Genomic DNA, 21274 nt, shown 5'->3' with positions numbered 1-21274 from the left:
TTCTTCAACACATTTTAGAAGAGACCAAAGAACAGACTTGTGCCTGCGTGTCCCCAGCCTTTATTTCTGAAAACATGAAGGTTTCTCTGGTCCTTTCCTCCTCCCCTCAGCCCAGGGCGCGGTGTTCGCTGCCCTGCTGCGATGGAAGCCCGCGGGGGAGGCAGGTCCCTTCCCACCCCTCCCCTCTGTGCGGGTTCCGGTGGTACCTCAAACATTTCTTTTCCCACAAACACAGAAACGGGGCCCGCACTGGGCCCGCGTCCCGCACACGGCCCGGCCTCGGCGGCCCAACATGGCGGCCGGGCCCTCGCGGTCACGTGAGGCCGGCGCGCGGTGACGTCAGGGCCCCGTGAGCGGAAGTTGTCGGGGAGGCGGGAAGCGGGCGCGGGAGGCGGCGGGGCCCATTAAAGCCGACGAGGCGGGCGGGGGGCGCAGCGATCGGGGTCGGGCCGCGGCGGCAGCACCAGGTGAGCCCGGCGGCACCGCGGGGCCCGCGTGCTGCCGAGGGGGATGGGGGCGGCGGCCTCGCCCCGGGTGAGGGGAGCCGCTTGCGGCCCCTCCCCGGCCACCGGGGGGCCCGCGGTGGGGAGGTGGCGGGGGCGGCGCTGTCTCGGTGCTCCCGGCCGGCTCCGCACCGGGGCCCGGCTCGTTTGCCCGCCCCGAGGCGGGCCCAGGCGGTCGCGCTGCCGGCGCCGAGCTCCCTGGAGCCGGGCCCGGCACTGCCCTCGGGACAATACAGGGGGGGGTCTCCCCAGGAAGGGGCTCCTCCCCGAGGGCCTTTCCCGGGATGCGCGTTTCGCCAGGCCTTTGTGGAGCCTCCTCTGCTGAAAGGCTCGCAGAGGCCCGAGCAATGCCTCCCGGGGAGGGAGCGCATTGTCTGTGGCGTGTGGAGCTGCTGTGTAGCTCCTCACGAAGCCTGAAGAGGCTCCGGGGCAGCCGGTGGCCGAAGGAGGGCCGGGGCCGTGGCGGGGCGCTGGGTCGGGACGGTGAAGCGCTGCTCTGGGGGTCGGTGGGGATTGCTTTTAACATGAACCGGCAGCCTCGGGAGCAATTAATCGGACCAAAGAGGCGGCCGAGGAGACTGGCAGTTATTGCGAAAGTAGCTGTTGGTGTGTGTAAAGCCTGAGTCAGTCCTAAGAAGTATTAGAGTGGATGTTAGAAGTGCTTTTGTCTGTAAGTGTATAATAAGGTAAATTAACTGATAGATGCATTATTAGTTTCCGTATATATATATGTAGATTAACAAATATGGAAATGCTTGATGGTTGTATTTAAGACAATTGCACTCCCTGTAAATAGAGGGGTTATTTTAGTAGTAAAAAGGCGGTTTTAATCTGAAGTAGGATAGGTAACTTCAGCATCAAAATGAGTATGTCTCACCTAGTAACTCCAAGCCTTTTGTTCTCAAAGCTGGAGATTTCAGCATTATCGCCTGGAAAAGTAGACGTGTTTGCTGATAAGCAGAGCTGTTGTGACCTGTGTATGAGGTTTTTATATGTAAACTGAGAACACATGACAGAACGAAGTCTTCCCAGCTATAAGCAAGCTGCTCTTTCTTTGATACTTGCCAGCATGGAACCTTTAAAGTTTCCAGTACTTGTCACCGGCTGGCCTGTGCCTAACACTCTGTGTCCATGTAGAAATTGGGGCTGTGGGAAGTGGTGAATTCTCTTTTTAGGGGAATGGTACTTAAGTACCTATGCTACGGTGTTTGGCTGGCTGTGACTTGAAGGCTGTGGTGGTACCAGTGGTGTGTGAATAGAAGCTGCAGCCTGGCTGTGCTTCCAGTAGAACCAGGCTGCTGGAGTCGGTGTACCCTGCTCTCTCAGGAGCTGAATCTGAGGTTAAAGTGGGTGGAGTCATTTGAATATTCCTTGTTAAATAATCAAGGCTCCGTTGCTGTACTTACTCAGGAAGAACAAGTATACTTGTCTCTCCCCCTCCCCCTTGTGACTCCCGACAGCTGACTGAACACATGACTTGCCCTCCATGCACTAATGAGTGGACCCACCATGCCTGGCCTGAGTCCTCAGAATTAAAGCAGCTCTAATACTGTTAACTTTCAAGCACTGCCTTTTTTAGTTTTGTTTTATTTGTTTTGGGTTTTTTTTCCTTTTTTCTTTGTGCTGTTATATTAATGCTCTACATCTGGTGTAGAAAAGCTGTTAAGATGGGTTAATCTGACCCCTCTAAAAGGAAAACTTCTGAAATCTGATAGCAGTTTCTTGTTCTCCCAATGTGCAGTGCAAAATATAACTGATAAGATGGAAAGGAGTAACTGTGTTAAACGTTCTTCCCTGTGGTGTCATGCGGTGGTCCCTGTCCTCAAACTCAAATACCCTGATAATAGTTCAGCACAGAATCACAGAATATTCCAAGTTGGAAGGGACACACAAGGATCATTGCAGTTCAATTCCTGGCTGTGTACAGGACACCTCCAACAATCCCACCATGTGCCTGAGAGTGTTGCTCAAGTGCTCTTGAGCTCTGTCAGGTGTGGGGCCATGACCACTTCCCTGGGGAGCCTGTTCCAGTGCCCAGCCACCCTTTGGGTAAAGAACTTTTTCCCTATATCCAGCCTAAACCTGCTTCAACAAAGCTTCATGCTGTTCTCTTAGTCCTGTCACTGGTCACCAGAGTGAAGAGGTGGGGAGCAGGACACCCTGAGTTGTACCTTCAAGGTGCCAAGTTAAGAATTTAAATAACTGTGTTGCAGAGTCTGCACTACAGGTATCTTGGCCCTCCTGCTAAAGCCAGGGAATCAGACTCTTTGAGTAGCACAGACATGTCACAACATTGATAAATCCTCAACTGAAGTGGAGAATGTTCAAGCTCTGCTCTGAAGTGACCTGGGGAAGATACAACTTTGCTTGGTTTGCTACTCAGAATGAAAGCTTGTAAGCAGGAGGGTTACCAGATTTATTTTCTGCAGCACCTTCTTAAAGCTCGTGTTTTAAGACAATTGTGTTGGAAGGTTGTGAGAATTACCTGTTGGAGTAAATCTCTGGCAAAGCTTGTCCTTGAGGAAACATGACAATTACAATCAAACCATCTGTGCAAAACTATAAATAGCTCTGTCTCTAACATGTATGGGATTTTGGTCTGACTTCTGTGTGAAAATGAGACTAGTTTATGCAGAACTTAACATTTGGCTGTAAACAAAATTGTCTGTGCTTGATTAGGGTGTGTTTTTAAATGCTGCATCATGAGAGAGGGTTTGCAGGTACCTGGCTTGAGAATAAGGGCTATAAATAGGGCACTTGGATGTTTGCATTCTCTGAAACTGGTAGATGATGTGGGTTCACAGGTACTCACAGGCATGTCCCTGCCTCTAGAATACAGCAATTTTGTTAGTAACTGAAGTAAATTGAGCCTTTGTGAAACAAGTACAGAACCCTCACCTTGTATGTTACCAGTGTTTCCTTATGTCTTCTGGTCTTCTCCTTAGCTATGACCTGACCTACTCTGAAGTCCCTGTTACCAAGGCCTGATGGAGCTAAGATTCTCTTGCAGAGCAGTAGAGTAGTTTAAAGCTTGTTGCTTCCTTAGAAGGGAGTCCAGCTAAGACCTTAGCTAAATGCTGAACTTGGTTGGGCACTAGCATGTGCTACTTGTCTGACAGCAGTCTAGCATCCTTCAGATGCTGAAGTACTTCATTCTTGCACAGCATTATCTTGATAATTGCAGTTTAATTGCCTGATGAGTTAGAGTTGAGTTGGCTTCCTTCTGCAGCTTCCTAAAACTATCTTTTGTAGTTGCTGTGTAACAGTCTGCCTTCAGATATAGCTGTGATCGGAGATTGTGGGGATAAAAGGGTCGCTCTCTGCAGCATCAATCCAAACACATGCTGTGCATCTCAAAATGGAATTAGGTATGGATAATTAATGGAATGACAATAGTTAATATACCGTGCTTAGCTCTGCAGTGAGGGGCTCGATCGAAGGTCCCATTTCTCTTTAAATGCACCTTGAATAAAGCTTGCAAATGAGCGCTCAAGGTCAGGAACTGCACATGTGCTGCTCAGAAATAGCAGGCGGTGAAGGGATACCCCTGTGTCACATGGTTCCCCTCTGGCTCCCGGCTTGTTGCTTTTGCTCTCTGTTGGTGGGGATGCAGCTCTCGAGCCCAGCGTGCTGCTGCATTTTGTGCTGGCGGAGATCTGCTTTGGTGATGTCATCGCTGCTGTGAGCGCTGCTCCTGCGAGGCTGCTCCTCCACTCCGGTGCCAGCAACCAGCGCTCTGTCTGTGGGAGAGCTTTGTCAACACTGCTGTTGCTACCTCATGGTCAATGACCCTGGGGAGGGAAGCAAGCTCATCAAGGCCACTGGAGTGTGTTGATTTGCAGCTGATCTCAAATAGCCTTGACTTCCCTTACCAGGAAACCTGTTATTGGGGCCACGGCTGTCTGCACAGGGCAGTGAAGCTTCAGGAGGGGGTGCACTGCCTTTGAGATGGGATTGAAGTGTAAACCTATGGCACAGATTTCTATCTGTATGATTTAAAGGCACTTGATATAGTGAGTGATTTGCTCTTTCTTCTGTATAACCACTTAAAATGCCAATTTAAGGTGACTAATTGTGTCTCACTATACTTGCATGAGTTTCAAGCAGAAATTGTTAAATGAAATTGAGTAGATCCTCTTAATTTTTCTTGAGTCTGTCCTATATACTCTAACGTCTGTCATTTGACAGACAAGGTGGACTAGTGAAGTGGTGAACAAAAGTGGAGGCCAGCAGCTGGAGCTGCCTTTGGAGCCAACCTGCCTGGAGTACCTGGACCTTGGTTACTGGGGCTACCAGTTTATCTAACAAGTCTGTGCTGAGCCCTTGAACTCTTTCCAGCTGGAAGCAGAATCCTCTTCAAAGTAACCTGCCTGGTGCTTGTCTCCCTCAAGTGGGCTGAGTCACTCGGCTCCCAGACATGGGTAATGATATCTGGAGTCCAAACTGGCACGGTGGTGACAGTGTCTCAAGCATGAGCAGTGAGATGGTTTTAGCTGAAACATGCCTAAGCCTGAACCTTTCCCCCTGCCTAACAAGATGGCATTTGCCCACAGAGTCCTCTTAATCTCACCATGCAAGTGAGGTTTTTATCAGACCTTTGTGGCACTTCATCAAGAGAATAGGTGACATGGCAAAGTATTGATGCAGGATCTATGCAAGAGGTATGAGGGTATGAAGTATGAGTGTGAAACTGAGTATCCGCAGTAGGAATTCCTTGTTAGTCACTGACCCAGCTGTCATGGCAAGCTACATGTTACACTCCCATCCTGGTACTGAAATACTTGTCCTTCCTGCTCTGCAAACCACATTAGCATAGTAAGAGGTATTGAGTGTGTGTAGGATCAAGGGTTCTGCTCACAGATCAAGGTGTAGTTCTTAGATTACAACCTGTCCCTAGAGAAAGCTTCCTCTCTAGAAGACTCTTTACTGAGAACAGGACCTCCTGGAAGGAGGAGTGAGGTTTTTGCCATTAGTGTTGGTCTGGTACTTCACTACATCTGCTAGTCTGCTAGTAGGAGCTCCCATCAGTATTTGTCCTGTCTCCTCTATCAAGCTTCTCATACTGCAGGACACACAATATTCACTCTCAGACCTGAATATCAGGTGTAAGTTACAGGATCTGGCAGACCTCCTAAGGGCTGTCATTTGACTTGGTCAAAGTCTCCTTTCAGTCTCTTGTTTCCTGCCCAGCCTCTAGGAACTGTGGCAGCCAGGAGTGGATAAACAAGGCTTGTTTACCACTGACAAGGTCGAAGATCTGTGGTTTGCTTACTACTGCAAAAGTTATCTATCTGTGTTTCTGAAACCGAAAGCATGACAGGAATGTGTGGAAACTTAGAAAGCTGTAGTCAAAACTAGAAATTAATCTGAGCACTTAAAAATACTGTCAGATATGGTAAAAATCTAACAACTCAACTGTTTGTCAGTGGCCTGGCTAACTTAGAACATTTTGAATTGGGCAGCCTTATCTTCTGGACACACAGATTAAAACTCAGCTGCCTCTGGCACTGTGCTTGTTTTATAGAAAGCAGTTAAGGGAATTGTCACTCAGGGTATAGCCTGATGTGAGAACTGTGCTGGGTTCTTGGTATTCATGTCAGGGTTACTAAAACTGTTGGGTGGCTCCACTAGCTGGGTGGCTACGTGCCAAAAGGCTGACAGACACCGCTGTATAAACTGGACTGTATGAGCACTATAGCTGTGTTCCAGTTAGTTTAAGATTTATTTTACTGATTGGAAAGCTGTCCACCAAGGAGGCCGTTGTGGCAGAGGCATCATGGAAGCTGTGCTGGTGTAGCTGCAGCACTTTGCGTAGGCAAGGCCCTTAGTCAAGACACATGGCTTGTTGCCTAGTGTCTCCCAGCAGCCAGCTATGTGCTCAACTCTCCTCCCACATCCTGAGATTGTCTCCCCCAGGGCAGAATAGGGGAAGTTGAGCTTGCTCTGATAAAGGGGGAGGGGTGTTAAAGCAAGCTTGTCTGTTCCTGTAGCAGCTTCATCCTTGGGGGAAATCTGCTGGGAACTACCTGAAGTCCTGTAGGATTCAACAGGGGAGCTGCTCCTTCCTGGAAGGTCAGGGCACAGCAATACTGATTCTTGAATGACGACATGATTTGAGCCTCCAAGAGAAGGGTAGCAGAAGATGCTTGCTATCAGTCTGTTAGGGTATGTCTGTCCAGTCCTGGGAGAAGGATATTTTGTGGTGTAAGGGCCATTTAGCTGCTGGAGGAAAAGGTGGACTAAAACTTCAGGACTGGAAACATCCAGCTTTCAGTGAAGCTTCTGGGTATGGCTTTCTTGCACAGCTCTCTTCCTATAGCTGAAGCCTTCTACTTCAGCAGCCCTGGCTTTCTTCCTGGGAATCCTGGTCTTGTTAGTGTGTGGCATTAGCTCCAAAAGGATCTTCCTGGACTCCTCTCCTGCCACAGCTACAGTCTCCCATACCTGCTACCTGCTGTGAAGATGATGGAAATCATCCTCAGGTTATCGAGGAGCAAAGTGATCCACCCAAGGTGGCTGCCCAGCATAGCTGGCTGCATCCCTGGGGACATTTCCTTCACTCCCTTCCCTCCACCCCTTTGGCTCAGGGTGCTTATCACCTGGAAGATCCTATGCGTGCTCCTGTGATCTTAGGCTAAGCAGCAGCCTGGGCAAAGCAGTGTTCCTGTAGACAGCAAGAAATGTCTTCCAGACCTTTCCCACTGCTCCTAAGCACACTGTTGGTCTGATTGAACATGGAGAAACATCTGCCATGGTACTGTAAGCAAAGGCATTTTCATGCTTGTTTTGCTCCCACTTGCAAACCATGTAGTCAGATCAACATGATGCCTCCTCGTGAGAAGGTGGCTGTTGTGATGTCTAAACCAGTAGAGATTAGAGATCAGTTTTTGGCACTAGAGGTGAGGTCTAGTCCTATGTAGTTTGGACTTTTCTAGCGTAGAGTCACAATTCATTATGGCAGCTTTACAGCCAAAAATCTTGTTCAGTTCCACAATTGGTATTTAAACTTTGTGCAGCATAGGACAACTCTGATCTGGAGAAATGCCAGGAGGTGTAACAGGGCTGTGAATCAGTGAGGCTTGGACTGAAGAGCTTGGCTTTGAGAACTTGGGCTTTGAGCGTGACTGATCATATGCATCAGTGCCTCTCAGAAATGCAGTGCTCTCCGAATCTCAGCCCTAGGGGAGCTACAGCTGAGCTGAGATCTCAGGCAGGGCAGACCCCTTCTCATGTGCAAGTCCTGTGATTTCATTGCAGACATGGCTCCTACCAGTGGCATTGCTTCTGCCTTCCCTGTGTTGTCTGGACTCTGGCAAGCTGGATGTTGGCATGTCCTCTTCCAGTGAGTTCTGAGTCCTTGCCCACATCAGGGATGTGTGGTAGAGCCTTCAGCTGAGGATTGAGGGGATGTCCTGAGGCATGCTAAAACCTTACTACCACTGATAGGAGTGTCTTACCCAGCACTGTCTCTGGAGCTTCCTTGATCACACCAAGAACCTATTATGTTCAAAACTGTTCTAAAGCTTCTGTTTCCCAGCTGGGTTTTCTGCCTTTTCTCCAAGCTGCATGTTGCCCCATCATTCTCTTCCTTTAGCACAGAACTGTCTTAAGAGCATGTTACCCATGAACAGGATGCAGCAGAATATTTGTGTAGGCCTGGTGTCAGCTCCATCGGGGAGCTACTTCAGACCATGTCAGCTGGCTTTTAGCACTCACGCTGGTTTGGTGCCCATGTTGAAGCAGACAGTGAACAGAGCTTGCAGCCATGTTGCTGAGCTGGTGCTGGTTCCTGAGCTTTGCTCGGTTCTAGAGCAACCGCTCCAGCGCTGGAGGCTGCAACTCCACCCTCAAAAGGAGGTGCAAACTTACTGCAGACAGCTGTAGTCTAAAAAGCCAATTCCTCTGGGATACTGAAACATGTTCTGAGGTTCTATTTTGATCTGAGCCATGTCAGTGTGCTAGCAGGCATCTAAAGCTCTAGGCTGTTCTTCAAGAAGGTGAAGCTTTTGGCATAGAGCTCTCAGATGGGGGTGGGATATACTGGACAGCATATTTACACCTGACAGCTTGCTATATAATGTTTTACACAAGGTATCAAAAATTAATTTGTAGCTGAGGCTTCCAGCTCTGTGAACAGAGGTAATTTCTGCCTCACAGGGCTGTCTGGGAAGGGTACCAACTGGACAGCAGCCTGCTCTTGGTGGAGCTGCAGTAAGTAGCAGGCAGCCGAGCTGCTCCTCTTGAGGAGGGAGTGAGGAGCTGTGCTTGAGCTTTTGGCTGGGTACCCGGAGGAGGGACTATATTGGTTAGAACAGCAACATAAATGTGTTGGGAAGAAGGAGGTGGAAATCAGTTTTGAGATGGTATTGATAGAACAGCAGCTAGAGTGTACCCTTCAGTGAAGCTGTCAGAGGAATATCTTGCCAGCTGATTTTGGTGTGGGCTCTACTTGAACTGACTGCTGCTCTGTGGTGCATCTGTGAGGCCTGAAGGCACCTCTTATTGTATGGACTGTAGGAGCCCATTGCCCTCACAAACAGCCTTTTTACAGACAGCAGTTCTTGCAAGTACTCAGCCTGAATGACAAGATGTTCCTGTTTTCTGTTTTAGACGCAAGTGTCCCCACTAAATGTGAGGCTTTCCTTGATGGTATCTTCCAGTGAGCTGGAGAAGCTGAGCTCCTAGTAGTCCTGTTGTGGGAGTGGAAGGGAGTACTGTCCTGCTTGTGCAGCCTTTGTCAGTGCAAGATTCAACCTACTGTTTAACTTCCTATACTTGTGTTGTAGTCATCAGTGTGAGGATGCTGGATACATGCTCTACCTGTAGAGCACCCAAGTTTGGTAAGGAAAATAGGCAGGCTCTGTAGCAGTCAAAAACATCAAAGGCAGACTTATTTCTAGTTTCTTCCTTGAAGGTAGCTTGGCATCTCTTAAGCCATGTTGATATGAAATTAATAGCCCCTGCTGATTGTCCTCTGGCTACTGCTGTGCTTTTGCCCAGCTGAAAAGATAGGACTTCTGTCCTCCTTGTGGGCTGTTGTGTCACTCTCAGGAGAATGCAAGTGAGACGTTAAAGGTTGGTATCTGTTGGTCTCAGATTTGTGTTGAACTGCTCAGGCAGTTACTTGTAGCTTTGTATTGGCTGGCATCGTGTTAGCAATGTCTGTGTGACTGGCCAGTGGGAACCAAGATGTTGTTGAATTGTAACTGGTAAAGCATGTTCAGCCCAGTCTGGGGCTCTACTGCAGTTGGAGTTTGAGGCTTCAGTACTAAGGGTGTCTGTACCACTTGGACATTTTGCAACCAGGAACTGTGATTCTGGTCAACTAATTGCCATAACAGGCTATGCATTTTCTCAGGATGAGGCCTTGCTTTTTCAGAGTAGCTGAAAAATTGGAGCAAATTCGTGTATCTACTCAAAGCTTTAGCTAAACCATGGCAAGGTACAGTGTGACCAGGGGGCAAGTGGTATGTGCCAGGCTGTTTGGTGTGCTTTGCCCTCTAAAAACAGGATAAACATTTGGTGACCATCTCATTTCAGCAGCTGAAGATCTAAGACGACATAAGCCCTTGAGGGGCCAAATATGCTAGGGAACTTGCTACTTTTGAGAGGGAACTGGTTCAGTCTGACTGAGCTGGTCCTGAATCATATTTCCAGCTTCAGTTTCCTTGAAAAAATGCAGAACCCAGTAAAGGGGGAGGGAGGGAATAAAAATAGCTCTCTGTAGTACAGAGACATAATGGTCTGCAGCCTCCCCCATGCAAGAGAACATTTAGTAGAGGTGCTGTTTCTGTGTCAAAAGTGCACTTAGCTGCATTTTGGGACACTTTTCCTGCATTTCAGGGCAGAAGGTTCTTCCAGTACACAAGGGCAGCTCTTGTCTGGTCACTGTGCTGAGTGTGTGGCAGTGTGTGGTAGCCCATAATGGAGACCTGATCTGTCCACATCAGCTTGTTCATGGTGGGTGTTTCTGCTAAAGGTCCTGTGGTATAGCGGGCTTATCAGCTCTGCTTAGCAGCCACAGCACCCAGAACAGAGCTGCAGTGCTTCTGGTTCAAATACACCTTTTTGTGGGACACCTGCTTACTCTTGTGCTGTATGCTGGGACAGGGGAGCAGAACTAGGCATCCATAAGTGCCACTCTGAGTTTAACTCTGCTCGATGCCTGCTGCCCTACCACTCTGTGCCTTGTTGGAGTGGTGTTAAATATTCCTGGCAGAGAGAGGACACAAGGCAAGAGGTGCTGTTCAACATCCTTATTTCAGTGCTGAGCTGGTTTCTGGTGGAAGGTGCAGGTGGCAGGCTGATAGCTGTAGGAACAGGGAACTCCTGGTCAAACATTCCAGCCTCTATAGACATGTTAGGATTGTGACTCAAACTGTTCAATAGCAAAGCTGAAACAGTAAACACTGCTCAGCAACTTCAAAATTGGTATGGGTATGTTGCTGCTTAGGGAGCTGTGTCTTCCATGGAGGTGAGATTCCCCTGAGGGCTGGATGCTTTCACACTAAAACTGTCCATGAGCAACTTAGAATGTTCCTTTTGCAAGGCCTGCTTCTGTAAAGCATAGCTAATCTGAGGTCTGGTGAGCCATCAATGCAAGCTACTACTGTTCTTTGCTTGTACCAACCCAATTAATATTAAAATGCCTGCATTGTGACTTGACACATGTGAACGTCTCTAAGGAATTCTTAACCATCCACTTCTGCTTTGAGTTAAAGCAGCTGTCTTAATATAGCAAGGGAAAGGATAGTTGTACTCTGAAGCAACAATTAGAGAAACCTAATTAGACTTGGCATAGGCTTTATTTGCTCTTGCATTTGAGCTGTAGTGCTATGAAGCTTCATAGGATGGGTTTTGACTCCTTCAGATCAGCTAAGCCAGTAACACTTGCAGGTCAGGTGTTAGGGATTTTCCCTTGCTGCTCCCACAGGTGAGCCTTAAAGGTAATAACAGTATTGTGGGAGAGAGCGTGCTATACCAGCTTAATTTTCTGAGGGTCAGCATATTTGTAATGGCTTGTTTGCTTAGAGGATAGGCATTAAAAATGGAGTGGAAGGACTCCTCTCCTGTTTTAGAGACAGCTGTGTCATTCCTTTGGCACTAGTTAAGCCAGGAGGAGGAATGATGCTGACTGGTCTCCTGGCTGATGTGGAGTGTCTGGTGGCTCCTGAGCAGGGCTGGCTGGGTGTGCTGCTGTAGGCTGTGTTCTGAGCAGTCATGCAGATGACCTCACTCCAAAAGATTTCATGCAGTGTGAAACAGAGCTGATGTCTTGAATCAAATCTTAACGAACAGGTTTTTCTTCATGATATCTCTGAAAAAGGAGGTGTTGTTCAGAAGTGCTCCCAGAAGTGGACACAAGCCCCATGTGAGCTCTCACACTCACATCTGAAGGATGTGTGCCTCAAGAGGGTGCTGCTCTGGAGTAATTGTGTCAAATACCAGAGAGCAAGACAAGCTGCATTATATAGTGCAAAATAGTGCTGAGTCAGTGGGACCGCAGCCTATCTCAAGTCAACCAGTTTCTACATGACTTGAAGATGTGTTTCCTTGTTGTACTAAGCAGATGTACTGAAGCGTTCATCTCTTTATACCTGCAGTGAGAAGATTATTAAGAGGGCTTTGCCCATCAACTGGCTGGGCTTCAAGGCAGCATCAGTCAGGGCTGGTAGAACATGGGTGTGAGTCTGGTCAGTGTCCACTGCTGGTCCCTGGCAGGGCTGCAGTTCCTCACTGTCTCATGGCCCATACCAAATACGAAGCTGCAGCAGCTCCTCCTGTGCTGTGGCTCACATCCATTGCCTCACCTGGGATGGAAGCCGAGGTTCTCACCTGACTGGTGCTGATGGGGCAGTGACAGCCCTTCACACTGCTGGGTAGCCTGTCAGCTATGACAAGAAGGCAGCGTCAGCTCTGACTCAGCCTGGCTTCCTATGTCTGCAGGTGGCTGCACAGCTGAGTTACTTCCAAGGCAATGAATCTTGACAGAGCAGTTTTCCCTCCCCTCATAGTGGGACTTCAGGCTATGTTGAACTTGGGAGATAAGCATCCAGTGTGATTTAGTGTTGCAATTTAGGGCTCTGCAAATCCCTCCCTAAGCATGAGAACTAATGCCAGCTTGTCCAAAGCTGCTTCAAATACCAGGAGTCAGTGAGCTGCAGCAGCAAGTGATACTGGAAACACTCTGAGGAAAATAGAAGCAGTTCCCAGAAGCATGCTGAGTTCTGGCACAGCCACTTCTGGGTGAGTTGTTTTCCTCTGTCCTGAGGAAATCAGGTGACTTGCACTGGACCTGAACCTATGCAGATGTTTTTCATGACAGTTCAGTGTACACAGCTGTCTTTAAGCAGTTTTAAAGCTCTGTGCACTTGCTTCTTGCTCCATCTGGGCTGCTTGTGCTGCAAAAGTCTCTGGCTTGGTTGGCAAAAGTGTCACTTGTTACATGCTTTGCAAATGCAGGAGATGCAGACTGCTTGAAGGAGCTTCTGTGGCCTGTTCTGCCCATGCCTATAGGAGAGACAAGCTATGGTGTGTAGATCTGGGCAAGAGCAGCAGAACTAAATGTTGGTGTTGTTGACAGCTTTCAGCTGGTTCTATCTCGGTGAGCATAGCTGGGCTGCCAGTTGGATCAGTGAACTGTGCAGTCCACTGGAAGAAGACAGGTGTTTGCAGGAGAAATTGTCCTGCACATGCTCTCTGGCATCTGCTAACACCCATCTAAGGGTAGCATGAGCCCTGTTGGTGACCTGTCACTGCTGCTCACACCACAGCCCCTGGCTGTTATCTCCTTAGCACTGAGCCCTGTTTAGATGCATCTCAAGAATCTCATGAGTTTATGGAGGAAAAAACCCAGAAGGGCCAAAGACCAGCTAGCACTTATCTGGCTTCTGCTGTAAAAGGCAATAAAAAGTGTTTTTATACATTAGCGACAAAAGGAGAGCTAAGGGGAATGAATCCACATCCTTTATTGGATGTGGAGGGAAACATAGTGACAAAGGATGAGGAAAAGGTCTGCTACATGACTTAGACAGAAACTCAAGACTCTCTGGGTGGATGCTGAGGGAACTGGTAGAAGTGCTCCCTGGGCCCCTTTCAATCCAGGTGGTCTAGGTCAATGGTGGAATCACCATTCCTGGAGGTGTTTAAGAGTCATGTAGTTGTGGCACTGAGGGACATGGGTTAGTGGTGGCTTGGCAGTGCTGGGTTAATGGTTGAACCCATTGGATGATTCTAGAGGCCTTTTCCAACCCTGTGACTGTGAGCTGGGTGCAGTCCAGCAAGGTGTAGCTGTAGGTGCATCACTACTACAGTGGCTGCAGGGGTGCTCCTTCAGCTTCTGCAGCATTCACTGGCAGCAAAGGCTAAAGCACTTCATGTCTTCTAACCCTCAAAGCTTGAGATTATTAAGATCTTTTGGAACTGGACTGCATCTAGTAAGAGGGCTTTTACAGCTTGGAGCCTCCTGTAGTAGTGGGGTGAAGTGGGTGCAGTTATCTAGCACCTTAGGCTGTTGTGTATGCCAGGAAGCACATAGGATCAAGCTGCTTGGAAGACATAAATCCCTGCTGTAGAAGCAAAGGCCTCCTTAGCTGTGAAAATCAGGAATAGCTCCTGAAGAGTAGGAGTTGTGTGCTGCAATGAATGTGGTGTAGCAAGATGGGAATTTTAGGGTAAGCAAGTCCATAAATAAGGGTTTAATACCAAAGCCTGTTTTCAAGGATCTTCGAAGTCAAGTAGCACAGCTATAACTCATCAGCTATCGGAGTAGATGACCATCAGTAGGTTGAATGTTGACGTTTGTCACTATAACCTTATTACACCAAAGCTGAGGTGGCAGTAGTCAGCCTCCTGTGCCCTCAGAGAAGCCACAGAGTCTGGTAGCAGTTTGCTTTGTAAGCCAGCTGCCCTGTGTGGCTGTTGCAGCTGCTTCAACCACAGCACATCCTTGGGATTCAGTACTTTCACAAAGCACAGCTGCTAGAGAAAGCTACCACTTATCCAAGCTCGTGATGGAGGAAATGTTTCTCTTTTTTTGTTCCATATATTTTGCTGGGAAACTACTGAACAGCACAAAAAAGCTTGCGTGGTATTAAACACTTGCCTGCTTACCTCTCACTTTGTGGCATGTGTAAGAATTACTAGCCTATGGTGGGAGCTGGTATGATTTACTGCACTGCCTCAAGTCAAGGGAGATGGCCTGTGCCAGTATATCTACCAAAAGGCCTGGAAATAGGATTCAGAAGGGTCTTGATAAAGGACAGGCACTCAGCTCATCTCCCTCTTGGTATTAAATTGCCACTACTGGTCTGACATGGGCCAGCCTGTACAGTGGGCAGACACTTGGTTAGTGCTGAGTGTAGCCTTGAATTGGAGTCTGGTTTCAGGAGTGCTGGGCCCTGCCTGTTGCTGGCTCCTTGCTGGGAGTCAGGTTTCTCAGACTCTAAACTTGCTGCTTGCTTTCTTGAGGAATGACATAACTAATGCTTTGTGATGGGATTGTTCTTCCTTTCTAGTGTGAAAGATGACGTCTAGGAAGAAAGTGTTACTGAAAGTCATCATCCTTGGAGACTCTGGGTAAGTGGAAGAGCCTTTAAGATGCTAATCTGTATCTGGCTAGAGCAGTGCTCTTGACTAGGGGGAGCCTGGGTGCACTGTAAGAAATCAGCAGTGCTGGGAGGAGAGATTTTACAGCCCCTGATAGCTGTGTTACCTCACAGGTCTAAGAACTCTTCACTGCCCTCTGTCCTGAATGTGTCCCTGTAGTCTAGTGTCTTGAAGTCCTGCCACAATATTAAATGGGGAAAGTATGGTGGGCAGACCACTGGAGTAGCAGAATTTAATAGCTTTCTGCAAGGAGGACATGTGCTGTTGGAATATGTGTTTCACTTAAAAAATCTTCTAAAAAATAAAAACCACAAAAAACCACTAGTAAGTGTTCTTAGGTAACTTCTTAAAACTGTCAGAGACATAGTCTGTACCAAGCCATCTGCTTTGCTTCTCTGGGCTGGCTGGAGCCTGCCCCTTGCAGTGAAAGGCTTTGCTCTGTGCTCTCAGCAAGGAGTCTCCTCTGCTGTCACAGGTTACTTGCTGTGCAGGCTGTAACCTGATTCCCATGACATAAGGCTTATTTATACCACTGTCCCCAGCAAGCTGTTGTTCAGGGAGTGTTTCTCAGCCACACAGAGGGCATGTGAGCCTCTAAGCTTGCTCTCTGGGGAGGATCTCCACCTCTGGGTGCCTAGCAGATGTGTCTGTGAGCTGTTGCCATCTGAGATTGTCTGTTCTTCCTCCTCCTCCTCCTGCAGAGGCTGAAGATTACTGTTTGTGATAGGTTTCTCTGAAGCATTTCATTTTCCAAAATTGCCTTTATGATCATAATGTCTGCTCCTTACCAAGGATCAGACTAGTGATGGGGGAGCAAGGTTTCTCAGGATGTAATCCTTTGTATCCTTGGGTAGCTAATGCTCCTACTCAGCTGGTGCCTCAACATCTCTTGGTGTGCAGGCCCCTTCTTGCAGAAGTGGGTGCTTCTTCCCTGGTTGAAAGGGCAGGAGGTTATGGAAAGAAAGTGAAGGGCACTGGAATGTTCTCTTCAGGGTGGTTAACTCAAACATTGTTGTAGAAACAGCCTACCAAGTCTTTCTTTTTGTGTTCCTGTGCAGGGTGGGAAAGACATCACTCATGAACCAGTATGTGAACAAGAAATTCAGTAACCAGTACAAGGCTACGATAGGTGCAGACTTCCTGACAAAAGAGGTGATGGTGGATGACAGGCTAGTGACAATGCAGGTAAGGAGGGACTCTGCTCCCTGCTGCAAGGGGTGCCTTCACCCCACTTGTGTGGAAGCATCTGCCCTGCTGCAGCCCACAGTGGTGTAGGGGTCAGAGTACTGGGTGTGAATCTTGTTGACACTGAAATTGTTAGACATAAGTGCTTCTGGCCTTCTCTACAAATTTTTGCCTGGGCTGAACAAGGGAAGGCAAAGATTAATCTGGGTTCAGCCAAGAGCAGCTTTGCTAGGCCCTGTTTAAAAAGCTGCATTTGGTACTGTCAGTAAACTAGATCTTTTAGAAATATTCACTTTCCTAGGGTTCAAGAACTGGAAAGGGCTGGGAAAGGACTCCCTAGGTCAACCACTTGTGTTGCCCCAAGACCTATGGGTGTGGTGTTAACCTGCCAGCCTGCTTATGTCTCTGGTATCTGAAGCTTTCATCTCTCCATGGTGAAACTGACTGCAAGGCAGCAAAAGCTGCAGCCATCAGAGAGTTGTTTGGACTCTGCTGGTACCCAGTGTGTCCAAGCACTTCAGGCAGGTCACCTGCTGACTCTAATACCCATGTCCTGCTTGCCCAGAACAAGGATATGTCTTCGGCTGAGGCTGAACACAAAAAGGGTCAACTATCTTTAGAAGGTGTTTCTGGCTCTTGATGCTTAGTGCCTACAGAAATTCCCAAGCCTTCAGGTGCTGCTATCTGCCTAGCTGGGGACTACATATGCCTGGTGGGGAGTTTTGGAATTAATGCCCTAATTGCAGACTGACTGTGTCAGAGCAGAGCTGGCTTATCTGCCCTGTCTTTTGCTCCAGATATGGGATACAGCAGGCCAAGAACGGTTTCAGTCTCTGGGAGTTGCCTTCTACAGGGGAGCAGACTGCTGTGTGCTGGTGTTTGATGTCACGGCCCCCAACACATTCAAAACCCTAGACAGCTGGAGGGACGAATTCCTCATTCAGGCCAGTCCAAGGGATCCTGAGAACTTTCCTTTTGTTGTGCTGGGAAACAAGATTGACCTAGAAAACAGACAAGTGAGTACTGGGCCTTGGTAACCTCCTCTTGAGAAATTGCTGGAGCGGGAAACCTTGTAGGAACCACGGGAGGGTTATCTGAGAAATGGGAGTGGGAGGTGCCTGAGAGTGGCTCAGATGTTGTCTGCCACCAGAGAAGGGTTTCTTGTGCCTGGAGAGGTCAGACCCCTGTGCACAGCATGCTCCTGCCCACTGGTGGAAGGATTGCAGCAGCTTCCTGGGGAGGTGCGGGCAGAGGAGTTGTTTCTCCTCCCCCAGATGTGCTGATGCTCCTATAGGAGCAAGCCAGTGCTCTGTGCTTTCATGTCCCTAGGGCATGGTGCTCCTTGCCCTGGGACTGGGTCTGTCTGGTGGTGGGCAGTGGTCTCCTATGTTCTGTATCAAGGCTGCAGCTTTGATGAGGTCAGAGCTGCTCAGGTTGGATATGAGGTGTCTTTGGCCTTGCTCTGAAAATAAAACCCCTCCCTGCATAGCAGAAGGTCGTGATGCTGCTCTCTGTCCACCCAGGTCACCACAAAACGGGCACAAGCCTGGTGCTACAGTAAAAACAACATCCCCTACTTTGAAACCAGTGCCAAGGAGGCCATTAACGTGGAACAAGCTTTCCAGACGATTGCACGAAATGCACTTAAACAGGTAGGGAGGGGGCCAATGTGCAGCCCTGTGCTGGTGCTGTGGGCAGCCTGGGGTTCACCCCCAGCCTGCCCTAGCCAAGAGCAGCTCCTTGCATGCTGGGAACTGTCTGCAGAGCTGAGGCATTAACTCCTCCTTCTCTCCCACTAGGAAACCGAAGTGGAGCTTTACAATGAATTCCCTGAACCCATCAAACTAGACAAGACTGACCGAGCGAAGGCTTCTGCGGAGAGCTGCAGCTGCTGAGGGGAGAGGGAGGGGTTGAGCACAGTCCTTCACAAATGAATATCACACTTAGGCCTTCAAACACATAGCCCCTCTTCTGTGTTTAAAATGAAATTAAAAAAAAAAAAATTGCATCTCCAGCTGCCAAAATCCACCCATCTCCCATGAGCATCTGAGTCCTGCACTTCAGAGCTCATGTCCCTACACCATCCACATCACACTTCATGGTAACAGACCTTTCTCTTAGTTTAAAATGGAAACTCTTATGTATGTTTGGAACTGAATCTAATTCCGGGTGTCCAATGGAGAGAAACTGTTTACAGGTAATCTGTGTAACAAGTTACATACATTTTTAACTGTCTCGTGTTTTCCCCTGTGAAGGCTGCAACTGGAAAGGCTGATTACCCATAGTTCATTGCAAGCTCAGCACTCAGTCTGACTAGGTTGAGTTTTGTATGTATCTCTGTTAATGCTTGTTACTTTTAACTAATCAGATCTTTTTACAGTATCCATGTATTATGTAATGCTTCTTTAGGAAAAATCTTATAGTACATGTTAATATATGCAACCAATTAAAAATGTATAAATTAGTGTAAAATTCCTGAATTACATGTTCAAGTACTGAAACACAGGTTGTGTAGAAAGTGAGGAGGACACTTGTGACCTGCAGTGTGCTAGCAACGCAGAGTCCAGATAGAGGAGGTATTCTGTACAGTAGAGATGAACCTATGTAAGCCTTCTTGTTTTGAGGCCAAAAAGGCTTCATCTTCTGGAAAAATCTGTCTGGCTTCCTTGTATCTAAATTCTCAGATTTGCATAACAGCATTGATATGCACACTGGATTATTGGATTTAAAATTAAATACGGCTATGAAATGACCTCATTTGTTCACCTCCCCTACTGCTTAACTCCTAACATCCTGGAGCGAGCGTGAGGAGCCGGAGCTGAGGTGTCCCTGTGGCTCTTTGTGCTGTGGAAGGAGCTCTTCTCCCACCTGGGGTGTGGTAGCTGTTTCTTGATGAATGACCTGGACTACAAATCTTCCCTTTCTTCTTACTGACTGCTAATCTGGATTTTTGGTATGGAAAAACTTGGCAATCTAGTCCCTTTCCTCTCTTCCTTTCTTCCTGGTATTTGTTCTTGCGTTTGTAGCTTGCTTAAATGGAGCCCTTCTACCTGTTTTCCAGAGGTCTACATTCTAGTACGTAGGGTGAGCTCTTATGTAAAGAGACAAACATGATGCCAATAAACTTAACAAGAACAAACCTTCTTGTTTATTCCTGTTTCTGACTCTCTTTTTTTTCCTCCACTAACATGCTTTCTTTCCTCTGTTCAGTCACCATTCCAGCAAGCCAATGCCTGCTATAACTGGAGGACATTTGTGCTTCTTCCTCACTATAAAGTTTGTGTCTTCCAGATTGCTTTTTGAGAGTGAGGTGAGCTGTCCCTGCTTGCTTGGCTGGGGCACTGCTAGAGAGTTACCCCTCTGCTTCTCTGGAAGCTGCTTGCAGGGACAGGAATGGTGCTGGATCAGATCCCTCAGTGAGCACAGTCCTTCGGCCATGCTCTGGGCATGTCCTGGACAGCCTTTGTTTTTTGGGACAGGCTCTTAAAGCTCTTGCTGCCCTCCCCTGGGAGGGGTTGTGTGAGAAGAACAGGCTCAGCCCTTCCTGCTTACCAGCAAGGCTGGCCTGGGGTTCGTTGGAGTGAGCCTTGGTCCAGCCTAGTCAAAGTTAAGCCTGGAATTTCTAGATGATGGGCATGACCCTCTGCTTGCACTCACCAAGGCTGAGCTGACAACTGTACCCAGAGGAAGGTGGAAAACAGAGTTTATAGAAATGAGGGCAGTTATTTCAAGAGCTTTCTAACAGGTCTTTGTGCTCCATATCCTATTTTATGGTGCTGTCCTATCACGCTTTTCTCACTTGACTGCGCTTTTGCTGTCCACATCAGTCTCAAATAGCTGCACTCACAATGTGTCCTGGTGGGACCACTTTTCTATCTACATTCTTTTTGAAAGACTTGGACCTTCTGCTCATATCCATTTAAAGCATTGCTCTGCACTTGTTTTCTGTGGACACAGCTGCGGTGTGGGGAAAGCCAAGCTGGGGGAGGGGGGAACAATAACCCTGAAGTTTTGGGAAAAGGGGATGGTCTGAACTTTGCAGCCTTCTGCCTGCTTTGGCCCTGGGTGGTGGAGCTGAGGCTGTAAGGGCTGTGGCTGAGCCCTCAAGAGACCCTGTGTTTAATGTTTTTCCAGTCAGATAAACTGGCAATAACCCAAGGCAGAGGGAGAGTGCTCCAGATGGAGTAGGACAGCTGTGGGGCTCCTTGCTACAGGATGTGATGGATGCTAAAGGGGAGGGGAGGTTTCCATTTGCCACCTACAGCTCAGTGTTTTTACAGGTGGGAATACACACAAGTGTACAAAAACCAGTGCAGAAGGCAAGCAGCGTGGGAATTGGTGCCTTGCTGTTACACTCAGGGGTGGTGGTGTCACAGATGGGGACTGGTGTTCTGCAGGAATCACTGTGGTCTGGAGAAGCCGGCTGGACTGACTGTTGCTGCAGGGAACACACATGCTTAAAACCACTCCCTGCACCGCTGGAGCCTCATGGCTTTTACTTCTCTGATGCCCTCTGTTGCTGGTGCAATAAGGAGGGTGCAAGGGGATCTTGCTGCTGAGCGAATCCCAGAGGAAACCCAGCCCTGGAAGAGGCTGGGGCGTTCAGCTGGTTCATGGAGGCAGCTGAGCTCAGGCCTGGTTTTGCTCTTTGCCGAGGTCCTGGCAGGACAAGAGGGAAAGACCTGAAGAAGGAGCCTAGCTGGGCGAGGGGAGGGGGTCGGTTCCCGAGTCCACCGTACGGGCGTGTAACAGGAAAAGCTCCAGCCAGCTCAGGCTTGGTGAAGGGGGTGAACCCGAGCGAGGTTGCGGCAGGGCAGGCGGGTGTGGGGCCTGGCGGCGGCGGCTGCTCCCAGCAGGGCTGGAGCTGCTCGAAGGCAGCTGTGTTGTGCGAGGTGCAAATATGAAAGCTGGGGAATCACACAACCCCATCTGTGCTGCAGGGGCTGCGTGGGGGGAGCAGCGTCAAAGGAATTCCAGGC

General features: G+C 48.5%; 1 protein-coding gene across 1 annotated transcript; it reads left to right on the top strand.

Annotated features, from left to right (window-relative positions):
- The first annotated feature begins 355 nt into the window (after positions 1 to 355).
- Positions 356 to 19446, top strand: RAB7A (RAB7A, member RAS oncogene family). The gene is made up of 6 exons (XM_039558769.1): positions 356 to 467; positions 15020 to 15080; positions 16169 to 16295; positions 17093 to 17311; positions 17819 to 17947; positions 18095 to 19446. The coding sequence occupies exons 2-6, from the start codon at positions 15028 to 15030 to the stop codon at positions 18188 to 18190; spliced, it is 624 nt and encodes a 207-aa protein (XP_039414703.1). The 5' UTR covers positions 356 to 467; positions 15020 to 15027; the 3' UTR covers positions 18191 to 19446.
- Positions 19447 to 21274: the final 1828 nt, after the last annotated feature.

The sequence above is a fragment of the Corvus cornix genome, chromosome 12 (genome assembly GCF_000738735.6).
Source record: "Corvus cornix cornix isolate S_Up_H32 chromosome 12, ASM73873v5, whole genome shotgun sequence".
Taxonomy (NCBI): domain Eukaryota; kingdom Metazoa; phylum Chordata; class Aves; order Passeriformes; family Corvidae; genus Corvus; species Corvus cornix.
This window is presented reverse-complemented; position numbering and strand designations above follow the sequence as displayed.

Bases quoted from the DNA above. Each gene is read 5' to 3' on its own strand.
- RAB7A (XM_039558769.1), top strand. From the start codon at position 15,028: ATGACGTCTAGGAAGAAAGTGTTACTGAAAGTCATCATCCTTGGAGAC. The intron at 15,081-16,168 runs GTAAGTGGAAGA...GTTCCTGTGCAG, and splicing joins ATCATCCTTGGAGACTCTGG to GGTGGGAAAGACATCACTCA. The intron at 17,312-17,818 runs GTGAGTACTGGG...CTGTCCACCCAG, and splicing joins TTGACCTAGAAAACAGACAA to GTCACCACAAAACGGGCACA.